Source organism: Hypanus sabinus, chromosome 14 (genome assembly GCF_030144855.1).
Source record: "Hypanus sabinus isolate sHypSab1 chromosome 14, sHypSab1.hap1, whole genome shotgun sequence".
Classification (NCBI taxonomy): Eukaryota; Metazoa; Chordata; class Chondrichthyes; order Myliobatiformes; family Dasyatidae; genus Hypanus; species Hypanus sabinus.
The window spans coordinates 69,678,161-69,701,219 of NC_082719.1; the positions used below are offsets into that span (position 1 = coordinate 69,678,161).

Below are 23,059 nucleotides of genomic sequence, written 5' to 3' on the forward strand. Positions count from 1 at the left end.
GGTTTCAGTTTGAATGCTCAGATATATACTCAGTGGCCACTTTATTAGGTACCTCTGAGTGTCTGTTCATGGTCTTCTGCTGTAGCCAGTCTACTTCAAGGTTTGACATACTGTGAGGTCAGAGATGCTCTTCTGAACATCACTGTTGTAACACGTGGTTATCTGAGTTACTGTCGACTTCCTGTCTGCTTGAACCAGTCTGGCCATTCTCATCTTCCCTCTCCCATCAACAAAGCGTTTTTGCCGACAGAACTTCAACTCACTGGATGCTTTTTCTTCTTTATCACACCATTCTCTGTAAAAGCTGGGGAATGTCATGCCTGAAGATCCAGACCAGCAGACCACTCCACCTGGCACCGACAATCATTCCATAGTCAAACTCACATTGATCATATTTCTTCCCCATTCTGATGTTTAGTCTGAACAATGACTGAACTTCCTGATGATGTCTGAATGTTTTTATGCCCTGAGTTGCTGCCACATGATTGGCTGATTAGATATTTGTATTAACATGCAGGTGTACAGGTGCCCCTAATAAAGAGGTAACTGTATGTATGATACCCATTCCACAACTAAGTAAGCACAAGAGTAGTTTACCAAGAGTTTGTTTGATGAATGTATCAATACAACTTTAAGTACGAGCATCGTGTTGGCCCTCGCTTGGATATTGATCACCTTTTGGAATATGTACATTAACTACCAAACACAATATAGCAGACTCTTATAGTTCCATAAAGTTTAATATTTGATTGTTGTCTCCCTGACGCATTTCGGTCAATTATTTTTTAAAGGAAAGAGTAATTAATTATCTTTATTTTTGATTGGTAACAGAACAATCGCACCAGGCCAGTTTCTTCAAGCAGTTCTTGGAGTTCATTCTCTTTCACAGAATGAGAGAAGTGAACAAAAACGACGCATCATCAGACAGTTTCCCTATCCAAAATACATCGATTTCAAAAAGGGAAACGATATCATGCTGCTGGAAGTATGAGTTTTTTCCTCATTCTTACACAGTTTTAAAAATCTTTACTTTGCTGCATTAGCAATATTTTCTGGCTTAAAAATAATAACTGTAGTCTGGCTTCACTGAGTGGGATGAGACATATTTCTAGTGGGGAAAATTTACACTGATTCCTGTCTGGTATGGAATTGCAAGGCAACAGGACAAGAGCTGTTAGGATGCAAAACAGCTTCTTTCCCCCAGACCGTAAGACTACTGAACTCCCTGCCATCACCCAGGTCTCATCATTTAAAAAGCACCAGTAGCAAGAACTGTGTACTTTCTGACTATGGATCTAATTAACTTATTTGTGGCAATATTACTTTATGTATTATGTGTTTGAGGTACAGTACTGTCTTGCGCCCTTGGTCAGGAGGAATGTTTCATTTGGTGGTATACATGTGTACGATTGAATGACAATATGCTGAACTTGAACTTGAGCTGTCTAAGCCTGGACAATATCACAGTTAAACTTCCCCTTGACGTGTAAAGAAAGTTTTCAGCAAGCATCATTAGCAAATGATCATGTGTCATTTTCTATCAGCGATTTGGTCCACTGTAAACTAGCTTTATCTAATCGATCAGGTGAGATGAGTCAGGAGCCTTTATGGTCAGATGATGCATTGATCTATGATATCCCAGAGGAAATTGTTTTCATTAAAGAAGCCTAAAGTTTAGAAATAACCATGTGATCAGACAGAAGTTCCTGAAGAAAAACTCCACATTATTGTGCTTTCGGAACAGAAGGTGGCAGGTACCAAGTTAATTATCATTCCGCTGCTCTCTCCTACAAGAAAACACATTCACTTCCTGAAGCAGCCATTGCAGGAACTCTTGAGAATTCCAATCCTCCTGCAGATGCTGCTCCATCCCCGGGCAGATTGTCATTCCAGATTCCAGACTTCAGTGTTGCTAATTTAGTTCATACTTTTCCATGAAATATTGTCGTGGTTAGCACAACGTGTTACAGTACCAGTGACCTGGGTTTAATTCCTTCCACTGTCGGCAAGTTTTTCCCATGACTGCGTGTGTTTCTTCTGGATGCTCTGGTTTCCTCCCACAGTCCAAAGTGTGCCATTTTGTAGGTGAATCGGTCATTGTAAATTTAGATTAGAGTTGAATTGCTGGTGGCTAGCCAGCCGGCGCAGTTTGAAATGCCGGAAGGGACTATTCGTCACTATTTCTCAATGAATAAATAAATTACTTAGCAACTTGATGGTAGCAAACAAAATGGTTTTGGAGGGAACAAGCTAAAGAGAATCAAATTTACACATTGCAAGAAATAAGTAAATTTGAAGGAATTTGAAAATGCAGAATTCTGGAAAACAAGATATTTAAATAGATAAACCAACAAATCTCTTCAGGAGTAAAGAGATCATTCAAGATATTCTTCACTTTTAGGATCACAAATACGTGAATTCAATGTTTTTGTGTCAACAGCTCGAGACTGATGCAAAAATCAACCAGGATGTGAAAATACTCAACCTACCAAAAGATGGAATTACTGACATGAAATCTGGAACAATGTGCACCGTGGCAGGATGGGGAGAAACAAGGAAACACAAATACTCTGACACACTTCAAGAGGTGAAGGTCAAGGTAATCGATCGCAGAAAATGCAACAGCAATCAGCGTCCTAAATTAACCAAGGACATGATCTGTGTTGGTGACAGCAAAGGCAGTGGGAATGCTTGTAAGGTGAGTATGATGTCTAGCCGTGTTATCAGTAACATTTCTATAAAGCTACTGGATTAAGTATAAAAACCCCATTAATTCACTGGGGCCTTCTACAGATTGAAACTTTCCACCCTTCCTCAGTGTTATTGTGACTGACTCTTTCTGAAGGGCTACTCAGTTGCATTAAAATGTCTTCAGAATGTGGTCCAGCATTACCCTAGGGAAGCTAAGGGAAACAAGATTAGGCCATAAATGCTACTGTTACGAATTCCCGTAACTGGATCACTTACCAGCAAAGATAGAGAGGTCCATTAAAGTCTGGTGGTACTATTTTTAAAAGTATTTATTGATAAAGGGGCACAAAAATAAGATTAATGCAAACATACAGATAATATACGTCATCAATACTAAATCTAAAGCGCAGGTATGATCATAACCAATAAAACGTAACTCTATCGTTGTCTAGGGAATAATGTATTGTCCGATGGAAATATAAAAGTCATTAGCTCGTTCAGGCTGCAGCGTTTTGGGTTTAAGGAGGTGTTTAAACTTGCCCAAGTCTTTTATGATGCCAATCAGTTGAGTCAGGGGAGCGGGTTTCCCCGTTGTTAGCTAAAAAGCCGTTTTCCGTGGTTTCAGCCAATTCCAGCCACGGAATTGAACGCACGTGGCTTAGTTTCTGATGACCGTCTGCTGTTACTTGGTCGCTTAATGTTTCTTCTGGTGCATCTGAGGGGTTGTTCCTACAGTCTCTCTTTTATTCTGATTCGCAGGGTCATAGATGCCAATCAGGTTGGGGGTGATGCAATCTCTCCCTCAACCAGCCCACTTTGCCCGAGGGCGTTCACATAGCAGAGCATCTCAATCCACAAATCTGTCTCCAAGAGACAATGGCCAGGTCCCGTAGCTTTACATCGCCGGAGAAACGAGTCAGCCTGCACGTCTCTTTTCCCATCCCAACAAGTGATCTTGCGATTCTCACAAAGGAGGGGGCTACGGACATAACACCCCCTTTCTTCAGCGCGTTTTTTACCATCGGAAAAAAAACGAATTCATACAGAGTCTTACAGGGTGTTATAATTTAACACAACACCAAAGTTTTTTCTACAGAGTAATGCAGTTGTACACTCAATTCAGCATCTAAACAGTTAACGATTACAGTGTCACTTTCTTCGATACCTTAACATCTTGTACCGTACTAACGTCTTGTAGCATCAGACTTCAATTTAATAACCACCTATTTTATTTTTTTTTAGCAACAAAACTAAGGAGGTGTGCTCTTAGTTTACGTTAATCTACAAAAGTTTATGTCAATACTAGTTGTTTTCAAACTGAACAGGCAGGCTTCCAAGGGGGTTGTCTTTATTATTCACAGGCTTTGTCGAAATCCCGTACAACCGGCTTTGCTATTTAAAAATGGCGTCCTCATTAACCGTCGCCTCTTTTCCGGGGAATTTGAGTAAGATGGCGAGATAAACCCTCACCCGCCTGTTCCATAGGAATTATTTTATCAACACCGTGTCCCAAACTTAGCCCATCGTCTGAATTTCCACCCACCTCTGTAATTTTACACAGGTGGCTAACCCTCTCGTCAGGCCCCTTCAGACTATAGGGTTTCAGTTCGACTTCCTTGCTCAAGCAGCATTTCAAATTCTGCCCTTTTACACCACATGCTGGAATAACAATAGCGTGGGGGGCCCTGTCATATTCCGGCTTAATCTGTAAGCGATCTGCAGGGCTTAAAATTTCTTCATTCAATTTGGGAACTACAGATTTCCCGTTTCCTTCAATGATAATTCTTATCTCCCCATTCTTAAACTCTGCATTAACTTTGAACACACCTTCGAGCACAAACACCTGGGAACTCTCACTTCCCACTGTTACCAAGGTTAACCCTCTTTTCACTGAACCAAGTCTATCTGACCCACAAGGACGGCCGTCCCATTCCACTGAATCAAATACCTCAGACTTTTTCTGAGCTCCGTTGCTAGGTTCAGTACCACGTGCATCCCCATCTTGAACACACTCTTGAACGGGACATCTGCCTCTTCCAGGCTTTCAATACCCATCCCCTTTTCAAATTCTAAGTTCCCCTGATCCTCCCAGTTACTCTCTGGGCAACTCCCTTCCGGAGTAAACTCAACCCCGCGAGCTGAAACAACCTCATCTGCTAACCCAGCAGACTTCTTCAAGGTAATGGCATCCTTTTCATCTAGGACTGCCCCCATTTCATTATCGGGAACACCTTTAGAATTTTCAACTTCTTCAAACAGTTCTGCCAAACCAGACAGATCATCCCTGTCCAACTCTGGACCTCTTAACCTCTCTAGCGGTTCCTCATCTTTATTTCCGGCCTCAAGGACCTTTCTCCTCACTAAGGGCAGATCTACCTCTGCTTCCTTACCCTCTTTTACTTTACTACTCATCGTTTTACCACCCTCTAAACCCTCGTGGTACAAGGTCGGTACAAACGTCTCGGCCAAATCGAAACTGGCCAGATTTAAACTGCTTTTGTTCTCAGCTGCCTTACTCGACAGGCTGCGAGTGACCGCGCATGCGGGGTAGATCTTGGAATCTAGGGATGGGGCCACCGTCATGGCTGCCCAAACCTTACCACCTGCTAAATCGTTACCGAGAAGGACGTCCGCGTCCTTCCTCGGGAATTCTGATTGCACCCCTATTTCAACTGGTCCAGATACCAGCTCACAATCCATAATGACCTTATATAAGGGCACCATTTCTGTCCCTTTACTTATTCCCTTTACAGCTACTATTCTCGTCTTTCGACCAAACACTAGTACCTTACTGCTAATCAACGACAGCTCAGCCCCCGTGTCTCTCCAGATCCGTACGGGAACTGGTGTGTCTCCCTCCCTCACAGACACGGTTCCGTGTGACAGACAAGTCTCCAACCCTTCTTGTACTCTGTCTACCCGGGGCTCTCTTGTCAATCTACTGATTACCACGGCACATCCAATAGGGACTGCTGCTTTCCCCTTTTCTGTTTCTTTCCTTGGAGCAAAGCACCGCGATGCAATATGTCCCACTTTTCCACAATTAAAACAGGTCAAGCCCGGAAATCTCTGGCCGTCTGGTCTTTCCCCCTTGACCTTACCACTAGCTCCCGGCGGGACCTCTGCCTCAGCCGGCGGACTTTCTCGATAGTTCCCATGGTCTCTCTGGGTACTTTTATTCGAGGAAAACTTTGTCTTGTGGGTTAGGGCATATTCATCTGCGAACCTAGCAAATTCTGAGATGGACTTATCCGGCTTCTCATTCAGATACGTCTGGATATCCTCCGAAACACACCCTTTAAATTCCCCAATCAGAATTAACTCCCTGAGATGCCCATAATCTTCTCCCACTCTCTCTGCAGTGCCCCACTGGTCCAAGAGCACACCCTTCTCATAGGCAAACTCGGTATGCGTTTGATTCCACCCTTTCTTTAAACTTCTAAACTGCTGTCTATATGCCTCAGGTACTAGCTCATAACTCTGGAGAATGTCCACCTTCACTTTGTCATAACTCTCCTCCTCTCCCTCCTCCATGGCCAACGCCGTATATGCCCGCTGTGCCTTCCCCTTTAACACACTTTGTAACAGCGCCACCCACTGACCTTTGGGCCACCTCTGACTCACTGCCACCTTTTCAAAAAGCAAGAAGTAACTATCGACGTCCGTTTCCTCGAATGGAGGTACTAGCCTCAATTCTCGACTAACATTGAAACGCTCCTCTCGGTCTGACCCGGAAACTCGTGGCTCCTGCCGTAACTTCTCCATCTCCAGGTCATGTTTCCTCTGTTTCTCTTTTTCATCTGCTTCCAGCTGTTTTAACCTCATTTCATGCTCTCTCTCGGTTCTCTCCCTCTCTTTCTCTCTCTCGGCCCTCTCCCTCTCTTTCTCTCTCTCGGCCCTTTTCCTCTCTTGCTCTCTCTCTTTATCTCTCGGCTGCCTCCAGCTGCTTTAACTTAATTGCATGTTCCAACTTTAATTTCTCCAACTCTAACTGAGCCGTCCCACTAGCTGGTACCTTTTCAGGGATATTTTCCAATACCTCAGCTGTAAACGCCTTCTTCCCAATATAATACTGAGTTATTGCCCTTCGCACCTCCCACTTTTTCATTGACAACCTCACCGCTGCGAGGTTTAACTCCTTTGCCAATTTTATCAAGTCCGATTTGGAGGCCACCTCCAGCGCCTCCAGAGTCAGGTTTTCTATAAATTCACCCACGTCCATCTTTGCTAGTTTCCCGTCTGGCTACCCACGTAACCAGATCCAAGTTTTGGACTTACAATCCCGATTCACTGGCCTCCCAATTTGGTGTCAAATCTCGAGACGAGAACCCCAACTTTGTTATGCATTCCTGTAACTGGATCACTTACCAACAAAGATAGAGAGGTCCGTTGAAGTCTGATGGTACTATTTTTAAAAGTATTTATTGATAAAGGGGCACAAAAATAAGATTAATGCAAACATACAGATAATATACGTCGTCAATACTAAATCTAAAGTGCAGATATGATTATAACCAATAAAACGTAACTCTATCGTTGTCTAGGGGATAATGTATTGTCCGATGGAAATATAAAAGTCATTAGCTCGTTCAGGCTGCAGCGTTTTGGGTTTAAGAGAGGGAGGCGTTTAAACTTGCCCAAGTCTTTTATGATGCCAACCTGTTGAATCAGGGGAACGGGTTTCCCCGTTGTTAGCTAAAGAGTCATTTTCCATGGTTTCAGCCACCAATTCCAGCCACAGAATTGAAACCATGTGGCTTGGTTTCCGATGACCGTCTGCTGTTACGTGGTCGCTTAACGTTTCTTCTGGTGCGTCTGAGGGGTTGTTCCTACAGCCCCTCTTTTATTCTGACTCGCAGGGTCATAGATGTCAATCAGGTTGGGGGTGATGCAATCTCTCCCTCAACCAGCCCACTTTGCCCGAGGACGTTCACGTAGCAGAGCATCTCAATCCACAAATCTGTCTCCAAGAGACAATGGCCAGGTCCCGGAGCTTTACATCGCCGGAGAAACGAGTCAGCCTGCACGTCTCTTTTCCCATCCCAACAAGTGATCTTGCGATTCTCACAAAGGAGGGGGCTACGGACATAACACTACACTCACAGGCAATGTCCACACTCCCAGGTGGATTAAAAAAATAATAATCAGTTTAGAAAATGTGCATGTGTTGATTATGGAGGAACCATTTTCTCGCATTTTCTGGAATCTCATTCTAGGATAGTGGTCACCAACCTTTTTAAGCCCAAGATCCCCTACCTCTGCCTTAGTGAAAGGCAAGATCGACCCCAAATCGGTTAGTCACACACATGTGCACTGGGCAGAAAAGACCGGAAGTAAAACCCCACAACCCGGAAGTAGAAATAATGTATAATCACCAGGGGTCACCACCCTTTTTTGCACTGCGGACCGGTTTAATATTGACAATACTCTTGTGGACCAGCCAACGGGGACGAGGTGGGGGCATATTAAACTCGACCGGAGTACAGCAATACTCGAAGCAGGTTCCTTATGTCCAGTCTATTCCGCAATTTAGTTTTCATGGCTCACAGCACTTAGCTTCTGTCCAGCTTGCTCACGTTTTTTCCACTGAGAAAACTCAGTGGGTTCGTCTTTAAGCGCAGGGTGCTTGGACTGAAGATGCTGAAGCAGTTTTGAGGGCTTCATTGCCTCATTAGACAGCCTCCGGGCCCGAATTCCAGCCTCCCGCCCGTTTACCGCCAGATGCCTTGCCCAGGTGCGGCATGTTGTGGGTCGGGTGAGAAGACAAGGTAAGGGCCCGAGGTCCCCGTGCCGGGGCCACGGCAGTCGCAGTCCACAGAGAGTGACCGACCGAGCGAGGAGAGTGACAGGACGCGTGCCTGCCCCCCCTTGTAGGATCTATCAGCTGAGGGATGACTTTCAGTAGATTGCAGCTCTGCTACTTACGAAATCCTGAGCCTGAATTAGGTCGTCTGCAAATATTTTAGCACCAGGTTTCCCATGAACATTTGGTGTGCTAAACAGGTTTAGAGGCGGCGCCCATTTGTCTGCGCTCCAGGCCAGTAGCATCGGCACTTCTTGCCAGCCGTATGAGGCGGCCAATTACCTGAGGCCAACCAGTAATCCCTGGCGCGAGGGTATCACAGTGTTTAGGCGACTGATGACCTCGCATGGGTCATGACCGCGTGTGCGTAATGACCTCGTGTGTGTTCAAGTTCATCAGTGGCGTGACAGGGAATGAGGAACAGTGCAGATGACTCATATCATTTTCTTGCGGCCCGGTGGTTGGGGACCACTGAAGTACACTATGTAGTGCGTGGCGGGGGAGCTGCGGACATGCGCACTGGGCAGAAAGAACAAAACTAAAACCCCGCAACCTGGAAACAATCTCTCAGCAATATCTGTGTATTTATTTTTCATTTTTTTGGGGATCTACTGGGAAAGTCTCAAAGATCGACCAGTTGATCGTGATCGACGGGTTGGCGACCACTACTCTGGGCCCTGAATTTAGATTTCAACATAACTGACTATGATTTCTCTACCAATAAACTTTGTCTACCGTCAGTGTGATGATGAAATGGGCAGATGCAACGTAACAGAGTCAGTCTAGAGAAATGTAACGTCTAAAATGTAAAGAGAATTTATTCTAAATAGTGTCAATTTGAAAATAAGGATCATGCTAGATCTAGTGCTGTGTCTGATCCTAACATCCAGTTGGGACAGAGTGGACCAGTCTGTCTGACACTCTGTACCCATGAGGTGCCCTGTGAGACAGGCCAGGCTCGGGACGCCGAGCAGAATCAGGAATTGGATCCTGAGGATTTGCCTCCATGAATATCCTGACAGACTTCAACAGCTCACACTGAAAAATGTCAGAGATGATTAAAAACTGCACAAGCATATTTAATAAAAATTGTTTAAAGATAACTGATCATAATACAAAATGATTAAAGCAGTTAAGATAAAGTAAATTTAATAGACTATTTCCCGTTATTTAGTTGTTTCACAGACCAGTGACTCCATTCAGTGAAGGAGGTTACTGTTCTGGTGTCAGCCAGTCCTGCTGAAGAGCACAGGGGTCAGATACAAACTTCACATGCACGAGCATTTCAGTGCTCTACTGCTGGGTTCAGTGGAGGGTCGAGTGGCAGAGTGGAGGGACAGCTACACCAGCATCCAACATCTGTTTCATTCTGAACTTTCACATTCTACCACAGTTTGATGTCTATAAGACCACAAGATATAGCAGTAGAATTATGCCATTTGGCCCATCAAATCTGCTCCACCGTTTAATCATGGCTGATCCTTCTTTCTCCTCCTCAGCCTCACTCCCTGGCCTTCACCCCATAACCTTTGATGCCATGTCCAATCAAGAAACTATCAAGCTTTGCTTTAAATACACCCAATGATCTGGCCTCCACAGCTGCCTGTGGTAAAAAATTCCACAACTTCACCACCCTCTGGCTGAAGAAACTTCTCCACATCTCAGTTTTAAATGGATGCCCCTCTATCCTGAGGCTGTGCTCTCACCATGACATCCCCACCATGGGAAGCACCCTTTCCAAATCTATTTTGTCTAGGCCTTTCAACATTCGGAAGGTTTCAATGAGATTCCCCTCATCCTTCTGAATTCCAATGGCTACAGCTTCAAAGCTATCAAAAGTTCCTCGTAAGATAACCCATTCATTCCGGGAATCATCCTTGTGAACCCCCTTTGAGCCCTCTCCAATGCCAGCACATCTTTTCTTAGATGAGAAGCACAGAACTGTTCTCAATACTCGAGGCAAGGCCTTAGCAGTGCCTTAATAAAGCCTCAGCATCATATCCCTGCTCTTGTATTTAAAACCTCTTGAAATAAATGTGAACGTTGTATTTGATTTCCTCAACACCTACTCGACCTGCAAGTTAGCTTCTAGAATGTTGTGCACAAGGACTCCCAAGTCACCTGTACCTTTTGTACAGGTCAACCTCCCCCAGAAGAGATCCCAATGATCCAAGAACCTGAAGCCCTGCCCCCTGCACCAGCTTCTCAGCCACGCATTACTCTGCCAAATCATCCTGTTTCTACTCTTACTGCCAAGTGGCACAGGCAGCAATCCAGAAGTTACTACCCTGGAGGTCCTGCTCCTCAGCTTTGTGCCTAGCTGTCTAAATCATCTGTTCAGGACCTCTTTTCTTTCTTCTTATGTCATTGGTACCAATATGTACCATGACTTCTGGCTGCTCTCCCTCCATCTCCAAAATGCTGTGGATGTCCTTGACCCTAGCACCAGGGAGGCAAATACCATCCAGATGTCCAGTTCATGACCAGAGCATGTGCTGCTCTGACTACTGTTCCTCTGATTATTGATTTCCCTATCACTATCGCTGCCCTCTTCTCTCTTTTTCCCTTCTGCACCACAGACCTATGCTCTGAGGCAGTTACGTGGTCTCCGTGGCATTCCCTTGAGAGTTCATCCCCCACAGCAGTATCCAAAGCGCTATACTTATTATTGATAGGAATGCCAATGGGGTGTTCTGCCTATTCACATTTCTTTTATTCCTGATAGTCACCGAGCTACTTGCCCCCTGCAGTTTAGGGTGACTACTTCTCTGTAACTCTTGATCGATTATCTCCTCGCTCCTCTGTACAAACTGAAGGTCATCCAGCTGTTGCTCCAGATCCCTAATACGGTCTTCAAGGAGCTGCAGCTGGGCGCACTTCGTACCGATGTAGTTCCCTGGGAGATTCTGAGTCTCCCAGAATTCCAACATCCGGCATGAAGAACACACAATGACCGTTTATTAAATTAGGTACAGTAAGAGAGAGAGAAAAAGGGGAACCTTAGCAGAAGCTTACCCAGAGCCAAAGTCCTACCCTCATCGCTGATCCCTTCTGTACTTTTAAACGAGCATCGCTGACCTGCGAGAAACGTCGTCGCTGTGGCCAGTTCCTGCCGTTGATTGGGCAGCCGGAGTCAAATTTGCAGATAGCTGAGAGTTTTCTACACAACTGCTGAGTTAGGAATAAACTGAATCCGGGCTGTCGGAAACATTCCATTAAAGTTGCCTGCATTTGTTCCTAAAGTAAACTCACACCTCCTCGGTACAGCTGGGCACGGATAATGAATTGTGATGTGATGTCAAACTGACAGTTTGCAGTCTGTCACTTTAGCTAATTCTGCTCAATTGTCACCTTCATCTTTTTCTCTCTCTTCCAGGGTGATTCAGGCGGCCCTTTGATATGCAACAAAATGTATACTGGGATTGTGTCCTTTGGCAAAAAAAACTGTGCAACATCCAAAAAGCCTGGGGTGTACACTTTACTAACAAAGAAATACATTGATTGGATTCAGAATACGACTGGTGTGCAAGGTTACAATGTGACTTCTGATGAGCTGTACTGAGTTACAATTGGATACAATTGGTTGTCCGCTGAAGAATGCTGAAGAGCTGTACTGAGTTATCACAATCCTGCTTCACTCTGCTTTACTTACACTGATGCTCAGTTAATTGGCCTAGAGGGCCGGCTTGCCTCTATCCTTACCTTTTCTGTTTTGCATAAAATGTTACAGCAACGTGCAATAAAAAACAGTAATTATCAAATTCCTTGCCTTGTGAAATTCCTGTCCACTGATGTAAGTTATGAAAGTGAAATGAACCACATGTAGGTGACATTTTAGACTAGCAGCAGTGACTTGCTTTGCACCATAGAGATGTCGATAGTGGAGGCAATCAGATTGTGAGATAATTAGGACTTGCATTAAAATATCACAGATTGATTGTGGAGTAGCTTTATTTAGGTTGACACAACATCATTAACACAATGCCCTGTGCTGGAATGTTCAATTTTCCTTGTTCGATTAAGTAAATATTAAACTTTTTGACCTGAATGTTCCTCTTGCACTAGCAGTGATGTAATTATCTCAACTGGCCCAAATGTTTCATAGAATGGTTTAAAAAGTCTAAGAAACTTTGCAATTCCCATTTCCAACCCCAGTTGTAGGTTGTACACTTTGAAGGCAGCCACTGCAGGAGCGGCATGATGAATGAAATACAGACAGACAGACAGACTGACATACTTTGTTGATCCCGAGGGAAATTGGTTTTCGTTACAGCCACACCAAGAATAGTGAAGAAATATAGCATAAATAAACCATAAATAATTAAATAACAATACGTTAATCATGCCAAGTGGAAATAAGTCCAGGACCAGCCTATTGGATCAGGGTGTCTGATACTCCGAGGGAGGAGTTGTAAAGTTTCTTTCTTTTTCAATCTTTTTATTAAATTTCATATATAAAAAAAACAACACAAAATAATGAATAGATTACAGATTCAATAAACTTGAGATTACATTAGTAATAGGATAATAATATCCTATTAAAACATCCATCAACAAAAGGTACATAAATCAATCAAGTCTATATAAATATATATGAAAAACAAAAATAATCGTCGAAAAAAGAAAAAAAAATTGAAATTATATATGAGAAAAAATATATAATGAAAAAAATACTAAACTAAAACTAACATGGGCAATAATAGCACTTTATAAATATATAAAGGTGTCAAGAAAAGAACTCCAGAACTCCATACCTGAACAAGTATAAGTAGAGAAAAGGATCTGAAATAAGCCAAATTAATTCATATGAAAGTGTCGAATAAATGGTCCCCAGGTTTCTTCAAATTTAATTGAAGAATCAAAGATAGTGCTTCTGATTTTTTCCAAACTCAGATAAGAAATAGTTTGGGAGAACCACTGAAATGTAGTAGGAGGATTTACTTCTTCCAGTTTTGTAATATAGACCTTCTGGCAATTAATGTTACAAAGGCAATCATTCGTCTGATTGAAGGGGAAAGCTGATTGCCATCTTCATTTGGTATACCGAAAATTGCAGTAATAAAATGGGGTTGTAAATCGATATTCCATACTGAGGAAATGACATCAAAAATGTCCTTCCAATAGTTATGTAAAGTGGGACATGTCCAAAACATGTGAGTCAATGAAGCCACTTCTAAGTGACATCTGTCACATTGAGGATTAATATGCGAATAAAATCGGGCAAGTTTATCTTTAGACATATAAGCTCTATGTACAATTTTAAATTGTATTAAAGCATGTTTAGCACAAATAGAGGAGGAATTAACCATTTGTAAAATTTTTTCCCATTTATCTGTTGATATATTACATCGAAGTTCTTTTTCCCATTCTTGTCTAATTCTATCCGATATTTCTGGCTGTATCTTCATAATCATGTTATAAATAAAAGCTACTAATCCCTTCTGACAAGGATTAAAAGTAAAAATCAAATCTGAAAAATCCGATGGAGTTGAATTAGGAAAAGATGGAAGAATTTTATGTAAGAAATTTCTAATTTGTAAGTATCTAAAAAAATTAGATTTAGGTAATTCAAATTTGTTGGATAGTTGATCAAAAGACATCAAAGTACCTTCAAAAAAAAGATCACGAAAACATTTTATACCTTTCCTTTTCCATATACTAAAAGCTTGATCTGTCAATGAAGGTTTGAAAAAAAAATTACATAAAATAGGGCTGTCCAGAGCAAAGTTTTTCAGATTAAAGAATTTGCGAAATTGAAACCAAATTCGTAGTGTATGTTTAACAACAGGGTTAGATATCTGTTTATTGAATTTGGCTAAATCAATAGGAAGAAAAGAACCAAGAACGGAAAATATAGAATATCCCTTAACCTCACTACATTCCAAATTTACCCACTGTGGGCACACAGGTGAATCCAAATCTAGTTTCCAGTACATTAGGTTACGAATATTATTCGCCCAATAATAAAATCTAAAGTTAGGTAAAGCTAGACCACCATCTTTTTTAGACTTTTGTAATTGCCTTTTGCTTAACCTAGGATTTTTATTTTGCCAAACAAATGAGGAAATCTTTGAATCAATATTATCAAAAAAAGATTTAGGAATAAAAATTGGTAAAGCTTGGAATAAATATAAAAATTTCGGTAAAATCATCATTTTAATAGCATTAATCCGACCAACTAATGATAAAAATAAGGGAGACCATCTAGTAGTAAGTTGCTGAATTTGATGAAGCATAGGTAAAAAATTCAGTCCAAATAAATCTTTATATTTCTTGGTGATTTTTATACCTAAATAGATAAAGTTATCAGTAACAACTTTAAATGGCATCCTATCACTCAATAAAGTTTGCGCGTTTAAAGGGAATAACTCACTCTTATCTAAGTTTAACTTATAACCAGAAAAACTACCAAATTGAGCCAACAAGGATAAAATAGCAGGAATAGACCTACTAGGATTAGAAATATATAACAACAAATCATCAGCATAAAGCGATAATTTGTATAACTTCTCATTACGGGTAATACCAAAAATATTAGGAGACTCACGAATAGCAATAGCTAAAGGTTCTAATGCAATATTAAATAATAAAGGACTTAAAGGACAACCTTGTCTCGTACCACGAGATAATTGAAAAAAAGAGGATCTATAATTATTTGTAAGAACAGAAGCAACAGGTTTATAATATATTAATTTAATCCATGATATAAAATTAGGACTAAAATTAAAGTTTCTCAATGCATTAAATAAATATGTCCATTCAACTCTATCAAAGGCTTTTTCAGCATCTAATGAGATAACACATTCTGGGGTTGTAGGTGATGAAGTATAAATTATGTTAATCAATTTTCTAATATTAAAAAAGGAATATCGATTCCTAATAAAACCAGTTTGATCTTCTGAAATAATCTGTGGTAATACCTTTTCTAATCTAATGGCTAAAATTTTTGTAAGAATCTTAGAGTCTACATTTAATAATGATATAGGGCGATAAGATGCACATAAGGTAGGATCTTTATCTTTTTTAAGAATTAAAGAGATAGTAGCTTCATAAAACGATTGAGGTAATCTCTTCTTAACAAACGCATCATTAAAGATTTCACATAGCCAAGGAGAAAGCAATAAAGAAAAAGTTTTAAAAAATTCTACAATAAAACCATCAGGACCAGGAGCTTTCCCTGAATTCATTGATGAGATAGCCTCTCTTATTTCATCCATAGAAATAGGAGCATCAAGCAAGCTACAATCTTCATCTATCAGTTTAGAAATATTCAAATTATTAAAAAAATTATCCATCGTAAACCGGTCACCGTCAAATTCTGATTGATATAAAGATTTATAAAAATCTTGAAAAGTGTTATTGATTTCTTTATAATCAGTAGTTAAATTACCGTCTTGTTTACGAATTTTAATAATTTGTCGCTTAGTCGAAATAGCTTTTAATTGATTAGCTAACAATTTACCAGTTCGATCACTATGAATATAAAATTGAGCCCTAGTCTTAATTAATTGATTCTCAATTGAAGAAGATAATAATAAACTATGTTCCATTTGAAGCTCAACTCTCTTCTTATAAAGTTCTTTGGTAGGAGTAACGGAATAAATCTTATCAATTTCTTTAATTTTATCCACCAATAAAGCTATATCTGAATATCTTTGTTTTCTTTTACCAGCGGAATATGAAATAATTTGTCCACGAATAAAAGCCTTGAAAGAGTCCCAAAGTATTCCTTTATCAATCTCTTCATTATAGTTTGTTGAAAAAAATAAGTCAATTTGTTGTTTTATGAAGGTAATAAATTCTGGATCTTGAAGTAAAGTAGCATTAAGTCTCCAAGATCTAGTATTGATAGAAGAATCCGAAATCTTGATAGATAACTTCAAAGGCGCATGATCCGAAATAGCAATAGAATCGTATTTACAATCAATAACATCTGTTAATAAACGATGATCAATAAGAAAGTAATCAATTCTAGAATAACTATGATATACATGTGAAAAAAATGAAAATTCTTTACCTTTAGGGTTCAAAAACCGCCATATTTCAGTAATTCCAGAATCAACCATAAAAGAATTAATAAGTAAAGCTGATCTATTCGGAAGAGTTCGAATAGGTTTAGATCTATCCATCGAAGGATTCAAACAACAATTAAAGTCTCCACCCATAATCAACATATATTCATTCAAATTAGGAAGAGAAGTAAATAAACGTTTAAAAAATTCAAGACAATCAAAGTTTGGAGCATAAATATTAACTAAAACAACTTTCCGATTAAAAAGTGAACCAGTTATCAACAAAAATCTACCCTGTGGATCAGAAATAATTTCATAATGTGTAAACGAAATTGAGGCGTCTATAAAAATAGACACACCCCTAATTTTAGCGGTACAATTTGAGTGAAATTGTTGACCTTTCCAGAACCTAAAAAAACGTTGATTATCCTCCCTCCTAATGTGGGTCTCCTGTGCAAAAATAATATTAGCGTTCAATCTATGGAATACTTTAAATATTTTTTTACGTTTAATCGGATGATTTAAACCATTAGTATTCCACGAGATAAAGTTAATAGATTTATCCATCATACCAATATTAATTGTGTGTATCATAAAAGGTTAAAAAGACACATAACCCACAATTTAGGAAGAAGGAAAATTGATTCAGGAGCAACCGGAGATCCTGACACCTCAACAATATTAACAATTTAAAGTCAGCCCATAAACTAAAAGCAAAAAAATAAAAAGCAAAAGCATGAAAAAAGATCCCTCCCCCCTCCCCCCACCCTTTGAAAGAAAGCCAAGCGGCAGGCGCATAAACTAATACTAATATTACCCCCATTTCAAGATGGCAGCTCCATAAGAAAATTTTTTAAGAAAAAACTATATAACACCCCAATTAAAATATAGAGTTGCAAAAAAAAAAATATATATATATATATACCTACATATATATATATATATATATATATATATATATATATATATATACACATACACATACACACCCATATCAGACAAATCAAAAAAAAACTAAAATAGTAAAACCAGAAAGATCATTAATAAAAAAAAAATGCACATTAAAGTTTAAAAATGTGATACACCTTTAAAAAAGAAATTCCATATTCAGATACAAAGATGACGTTTCACAAGCCAAGACTTATGGGAAGAAGAAACGACATTTTGAGAAAGCCATATTACAAAATATGAATATAAATTCAGCAATCTAATAAGAAAATATAGTAAAAAAGTTATCAAAATAGAATATTTTTATAAAAAAAAAGATTTAATAGACACTACAACATATTTAAAAAAAAAACTAAAGAAAAAGAATTCAAAACCTTTGTTCCATTTCTAAATACAGGCAAGCAAATAAACGCTTATAAAAAGTAAAGACTTATGGGAAGAAGAAACGACATTTTGAAAAAAAAATAATTCATTATTACAAAATACAAACGTATATAAAAAAAGGATATTATAAAAATTAAAACAGCATCTATAAGCAATAATAATCGTAGTAAAAAAAAAGACCCAGACCCATAGTTCAAAATAAGAAGTTATAACCCAACTTCCAGGGTTAAAACTTAAAATGAAATAACATCCTCTCTCCAAAAAAAAATCTTCAATGTAACTCATAGTTCAAGTTGCACTAGAGGATCGATATTCTTCAACAAATTTCTTCGCTTCTTCAGGAGTGATAAAAAAGTGTAGACTGTTGTCGGGCAGCACCATTCTAAGTTTCGCTGGATACATTAAAGCTTGTTTAAATCCAATCGAATGAATCTCTGCCATCACTGGTTTAAAAGCGATCCTGGCTTTCATTACTTCATACGAATAGTCTTCAACTATTCGAAATGAATAATTTCTGTAGGAGATCATACCTTTTTTACGAGCTAATCGAATTAGAAGCTCTTTCTCACGAGGATAATGAAGGCGAACAATCACCGCTCGTGGTTTATCAGACACAGACGAAAGCCTCGCAACTCTATGAGCGCGGTCAATAACAGGTTCATTTTTCAAACCTTCACCACCGAAAATTTCCCACAGTAATTTAGAGAAAAATTCAGTTAAATCACCGGACTCAACTTTTTCGGGAATTCCGATGATGCGCAAATTCTGTCTGCGAGAACGATTTTCAAGATCAGTAATTTTAAACTTGTACTGATCTAAAGTTTTAGCAGTCGACTCTATCTTCTTCTCTAACACTTCAATTGTACGTGCTTTTTCACAAATTGATTGTTCAAGAGTCGTGATCTTATTTCCATGCTGTTGAACCTCTAATGCCTGCGACTGAAACTTAGTTTCAAGCGATTTAACAACTCCTTCAAGATCGGATATTTTCGAAGTAATCCTCCTTTCCAAACTTAACAGTTTACTGTCCAATTTACCTTCTAGTCTGCCTTCCAGAGCCGCAAATTTAGCATCCAGTTTATTGTCCAATTTACTTTCCATAGCCGCAAATTTAACATCCAGTTTAGTGTCCAAAAGACCAACCATTGCGTCGATGGATACAGGATCCTTAGCCGATTTCTTACTTGTAGCCATTTTAGGTTTGACAAGATTAGATCAACTATTATTTTAGGAAAAAAGGGTCAATCAAAGGTAGCAACTCATATGATTAAGTTCGAAAAGGTCTAATTAAAGGGTGATTATAGTTAAAAAAATAAAGAGCGCCTAAAAGGCAGATGCTTACGTCGCCATCTTGAAACTCCACCCCCCGAGTTGTAAAGTTTGATGGCCACAGGTAGGAATGACTTCCTATGACGCTCAGTGTTACATCTCGGTGGAATGAGTCTCTGGCTGAATGTACTCCTGTGCCTAACCAGTACATTATGGAGTGGATGGGAGTCATTGTCCAAGATGACATGCAACTTGGACAGCATCCTCTTTTTTAGACACCACCGTCAGAGAGTCCAGTTCCTCCCCCACAACATCACTGGCCTTGTGAATGAGTTTGTTGATTCTGTTGGTGTCTGCTACCCTCAGCCTGCTGCCCCAGCACACAACAGCGAAAATGATAGCACTGACCACCACAGACTCTTAGAACATACTCAGCATCGTCCAGCAGATGAGGAGGACCTCAGTCTCCTCAGGAAATAGAGATGGCTCTGACCCTTCTTGTAGACAGCCTCAGTGTTCTTTGACGAGTCCAGTTTATCGTCAATTTGTATCCCCAGGTACTTGTAATCCTCCACCATGTCCACACTGACCCCTTGGATGGAAACAGGGGTCACCGGTGCCTTAGCCCTCCTCAGGTCCACCACCAGCTCCTCAGTCTTTTTCACATTAAGCTGCAGATGATTCTGCTCACACCATGTCTCAAAGTTTCCCACCGTAGCCCTGTACTCAGCCTCACCTCCCTTGCTGATGCATCCAACTATGGCTGAGTCATCAGAAAACTTCTGAAGATGGCAAGACTCTGTGTTGTAGTTGAAGTCCGAGGTGTAGATGGTGAAGAGAAAGGGAGACAGGACAGTCCCCTGTAGAGCCCCAGTGCTGCTGACCACTCTGCCTGACACACAGTGTTGCAAGCGCAAGTACTGTGATCTGTCAGTCAGGTAATCAATAATCCATGACACCAGGGAAGCATCCACCTGCATCACTGTCAGCTTCTCACCCAGCAGAGCAGGGCGGATGGTGTTGAACGCACTGGAGAAGTCAAAAAACATGACCCTCACAGTGCTCGCCGGCTAGTCCAGGTGAAGTAGACACAGTTCAGCAGGTAGATGATGGCATCCTCAAGTCCCAAATCAAATTGGGACAATTAACATGATTGAGAGTTGAAGAACTGTGGGAGGGAGGGAATCAGGAAGAGAGTGGGCCACTCTAAAACAGAGGTCAGAAAGATAACTGTGGAACTGAGATGCAGAATGAGTGATTGAGCAATAGATGAGCTTCAGGGTGAGAACATGATTGGGAAATCAGATGGGAGTGACAGGATGTGGTGATTTCAGCACTATCGGGAAAGCTGTATCAGAGAACCAAAGTTTGGAAATGAAATATAATGTTTATCAATTACTGTATGTTTGGATTTAGTGCGAATTAAGAAAAAGTGGATGAATTTGAACCCTGAGGTACTTTTAGAACATTGAATAATCCACACATATCTTTTTTATGGGACTTAATTTCTGGATTTCATGATTCTATAATGACATACAATCCATGACACATTGTGCAAAGGTAACTCAAATTCATTTATCTGGCTCTATTTTTCTCAGGAGTAAGTTGCACTCATTTCTTGTTACCTCACCTGTAATATCCATAATCCTGTTAACATCTGACAGTCAGAATGTTCACTTAATTGGATTTGGATTGGTTTATTGTTGTCAAATGTACTGAGGTGCAGTGAAAAGCTTGTACTGCATACTGTTCATACAGATCAAATCATTACACACGGCATTGCGATAGAACATGGTAAAGCAAGTACAGAATGCAGAATAAAGTGAAACAATTACAGGGAAAGGCAGTGTAGGTAAAATATAAGGTGCAAGATCGTAACAAAGTAGATTGTGAGGTCAGGAGTCTATCTCCTTGTACTAGAGAAACATTACCACAGCAGTTTAGAAAAATGTCCTTGAGTCTGGTGTTAAATGTTTTCAACCTTATTAAACTTCTGCCCAATAAGAACTTTTATTATGCTGGCTGTTTTTATGAGGTATTGAGAAGTATAGGGAGTCCATGGAGGATAAGCTAGTTGCCGTGATGGAGTCATAGAATCATAGGGAAGTACAGCACAGAAATAAACCTTTTGGCCAATCTAGTCCATGTTGAAACCCTTTAAATTGCCTAGTCCCATCAACCTCCACTGGGACAATAGCCCTCCATACCCCTACCATCCATGTACCTATCCAAACCTCTCTTAAATGTTGAAATCGAGCTTGCATGCATCACCTATGCTGACATCTCATTCCAGACTCTCATGACCCTGAGTGAAGAAGTTTCCTCTCATGTTCTCTTTAAGCTTTGCACCTTTCACCCTTAAACCACGAGCTCTAGTTGTAGTCCCATCTAACCTCAGTGGAAAAAGCCTCCTTGGATTTACCCTATCTATACCCCTCATAATTTTGCATATCTCTATCAAATCTCCCCTCAATTATCTATGTTCTAAAGAACACAGTCCTTCCTATTCCTATTCAATCCTTCCTTTTAACTCAGGTCCTCCAGACCTGGCAAGATCCTTGTACATTTTCTCTGTATTCTTTCAACCTTGTTTATATCTTTCCTGTAAGTCAGCGACCAAAACTGCACTCAATACTCCGAATTAGGCCTCACCAATATTTTATCGGAGTTCAACAAAACACCCCATCTCCTGAACTCAATAAATTGATTTGTGAAGGCCAACGTGCCAAAAACGTTGTTTATGACCCTATCTAAGTGTGATACCACTTTTAATGAAATGTGATCTGCATTCCCAGATTTCGTTGTTCTACCACACTCCTCAGTGCCCTACAGTTCACTGTGTAAGACCTACCCTGGTTGGTCCTTCTGAAGTCAAATCTTCACACGTCTGCATTAAATTCTATCTGCCACTTTTCAACCCATATTTCCAGATGATGCAGATCTGTCTGCAAACCATGAGAGCCTTCCTCACTGTCCACGACACCTCTTTCTTGACTAACCTCCTATGCGGGACCTTGTCAAATGCCTTACTGAAGTCCATGTAGGCAATGTCCACTGCCTTGTCTTCATCCACATACCTGGAAACGTTCTGAAAAACTCTGAGATTGGTTAGACATGAACTAGCATGCACAAAGCCATGCACACTCTCCTTGATCAGTCCACGTCTGTCGAAGTACTTATAGTATATATCCTGTCGCTTCGAATACCTTCCAATAACTTTCTCACAACTGATGTCAGACTCAGCAGCCTTTAATTTCCAGGTTTATGTTTAGAGCCTTTTTTAAACAGTGGACCAACATTGGCTGTCCTCCAACCCTGTGGTATCTCTCCTGTTGCTAAGGAGGTTTTAAATATCTCTGCTAGGGCTCCAGCAATTTCAGCAGCTGTCACCTGTAGAGTCCAAGGGAACACTTTGTCAGGCCCTGGGGATTTAAACACCCCGATCTGCCTCAGCATAGCAAACACCTCCTCCTCTAATCTGTGCAGGGTCCATAAAGTTGATCATTTACCTCACTTCTGTAAACTGATTACCATTTTGGTCTTTTATCCCCTGCAATTCTTTTGGTTTCATCTGTATCTGTCGAATCCTTTAGGATTCTCTTTCACCTTGTCTGCTAGAGCAACTTAATGATTCTTTTAGTCTTCCTGATTTCTTTCTTAAGTGTTCCCTTGCATTTCTTGTTCTCCATGAGCACCTCATGTGTTCCTACTTGCCTATACCTGCTATGCACCTTTTTTTCTCGAAACCAGGGCTTCAACATCTTTTGAAAACCAAGGTTCCCTACACTTGTTATCTTTGTATTTTATTCTGACAGGCACAGACAAGCATTTTTTACTCTTAATTTTGTTTTTGAAGGCCTCTCACTTTCTAAGTACAACTTTGCTTGAAAACAGCCTGACCCAATCTACAGTTGCCAGATCATATCTGTTACCATCAAACTTGGCCCTTTCC

At 40.3% G+C, this 23,059-nt stretch overlaps 1 protein-coding gene across 2 annotated transcripts in view; it reads left to right on the plus strand.

Annotated features, from left to right (window-relative positions):
- The window catches only part of LOC132404857 (granzyme K-like), a 141,422-nt gene that overhangs the window by 12,150 nt on the left and 106,213 nt on the right, over positions 1–23,059 (plus strand). The window contains exons 3-5 of one of the 2 annotated variants that reach the window (XM_059989417.1): positions 832–985; positions 2,441–2,698; positions 11,871–12,242. In XM_059989417.1, coding sequence (XP_059845400.1) covers positions 832–985; positions 2,441–2,698; positions 11,871–12,056 — 598 coding nt within the window. In that variant the 3' untranslated portion in view covers positions 12,057–12,242. Of the gene's footprint in view, positions 1–831; positions 986–2,440; positions 2,699–11,870; positions 12,243–23,059 lie in introns of those variants that run through there. The other variant, XM_059989418.1, reaches the window with a different exon arrangement.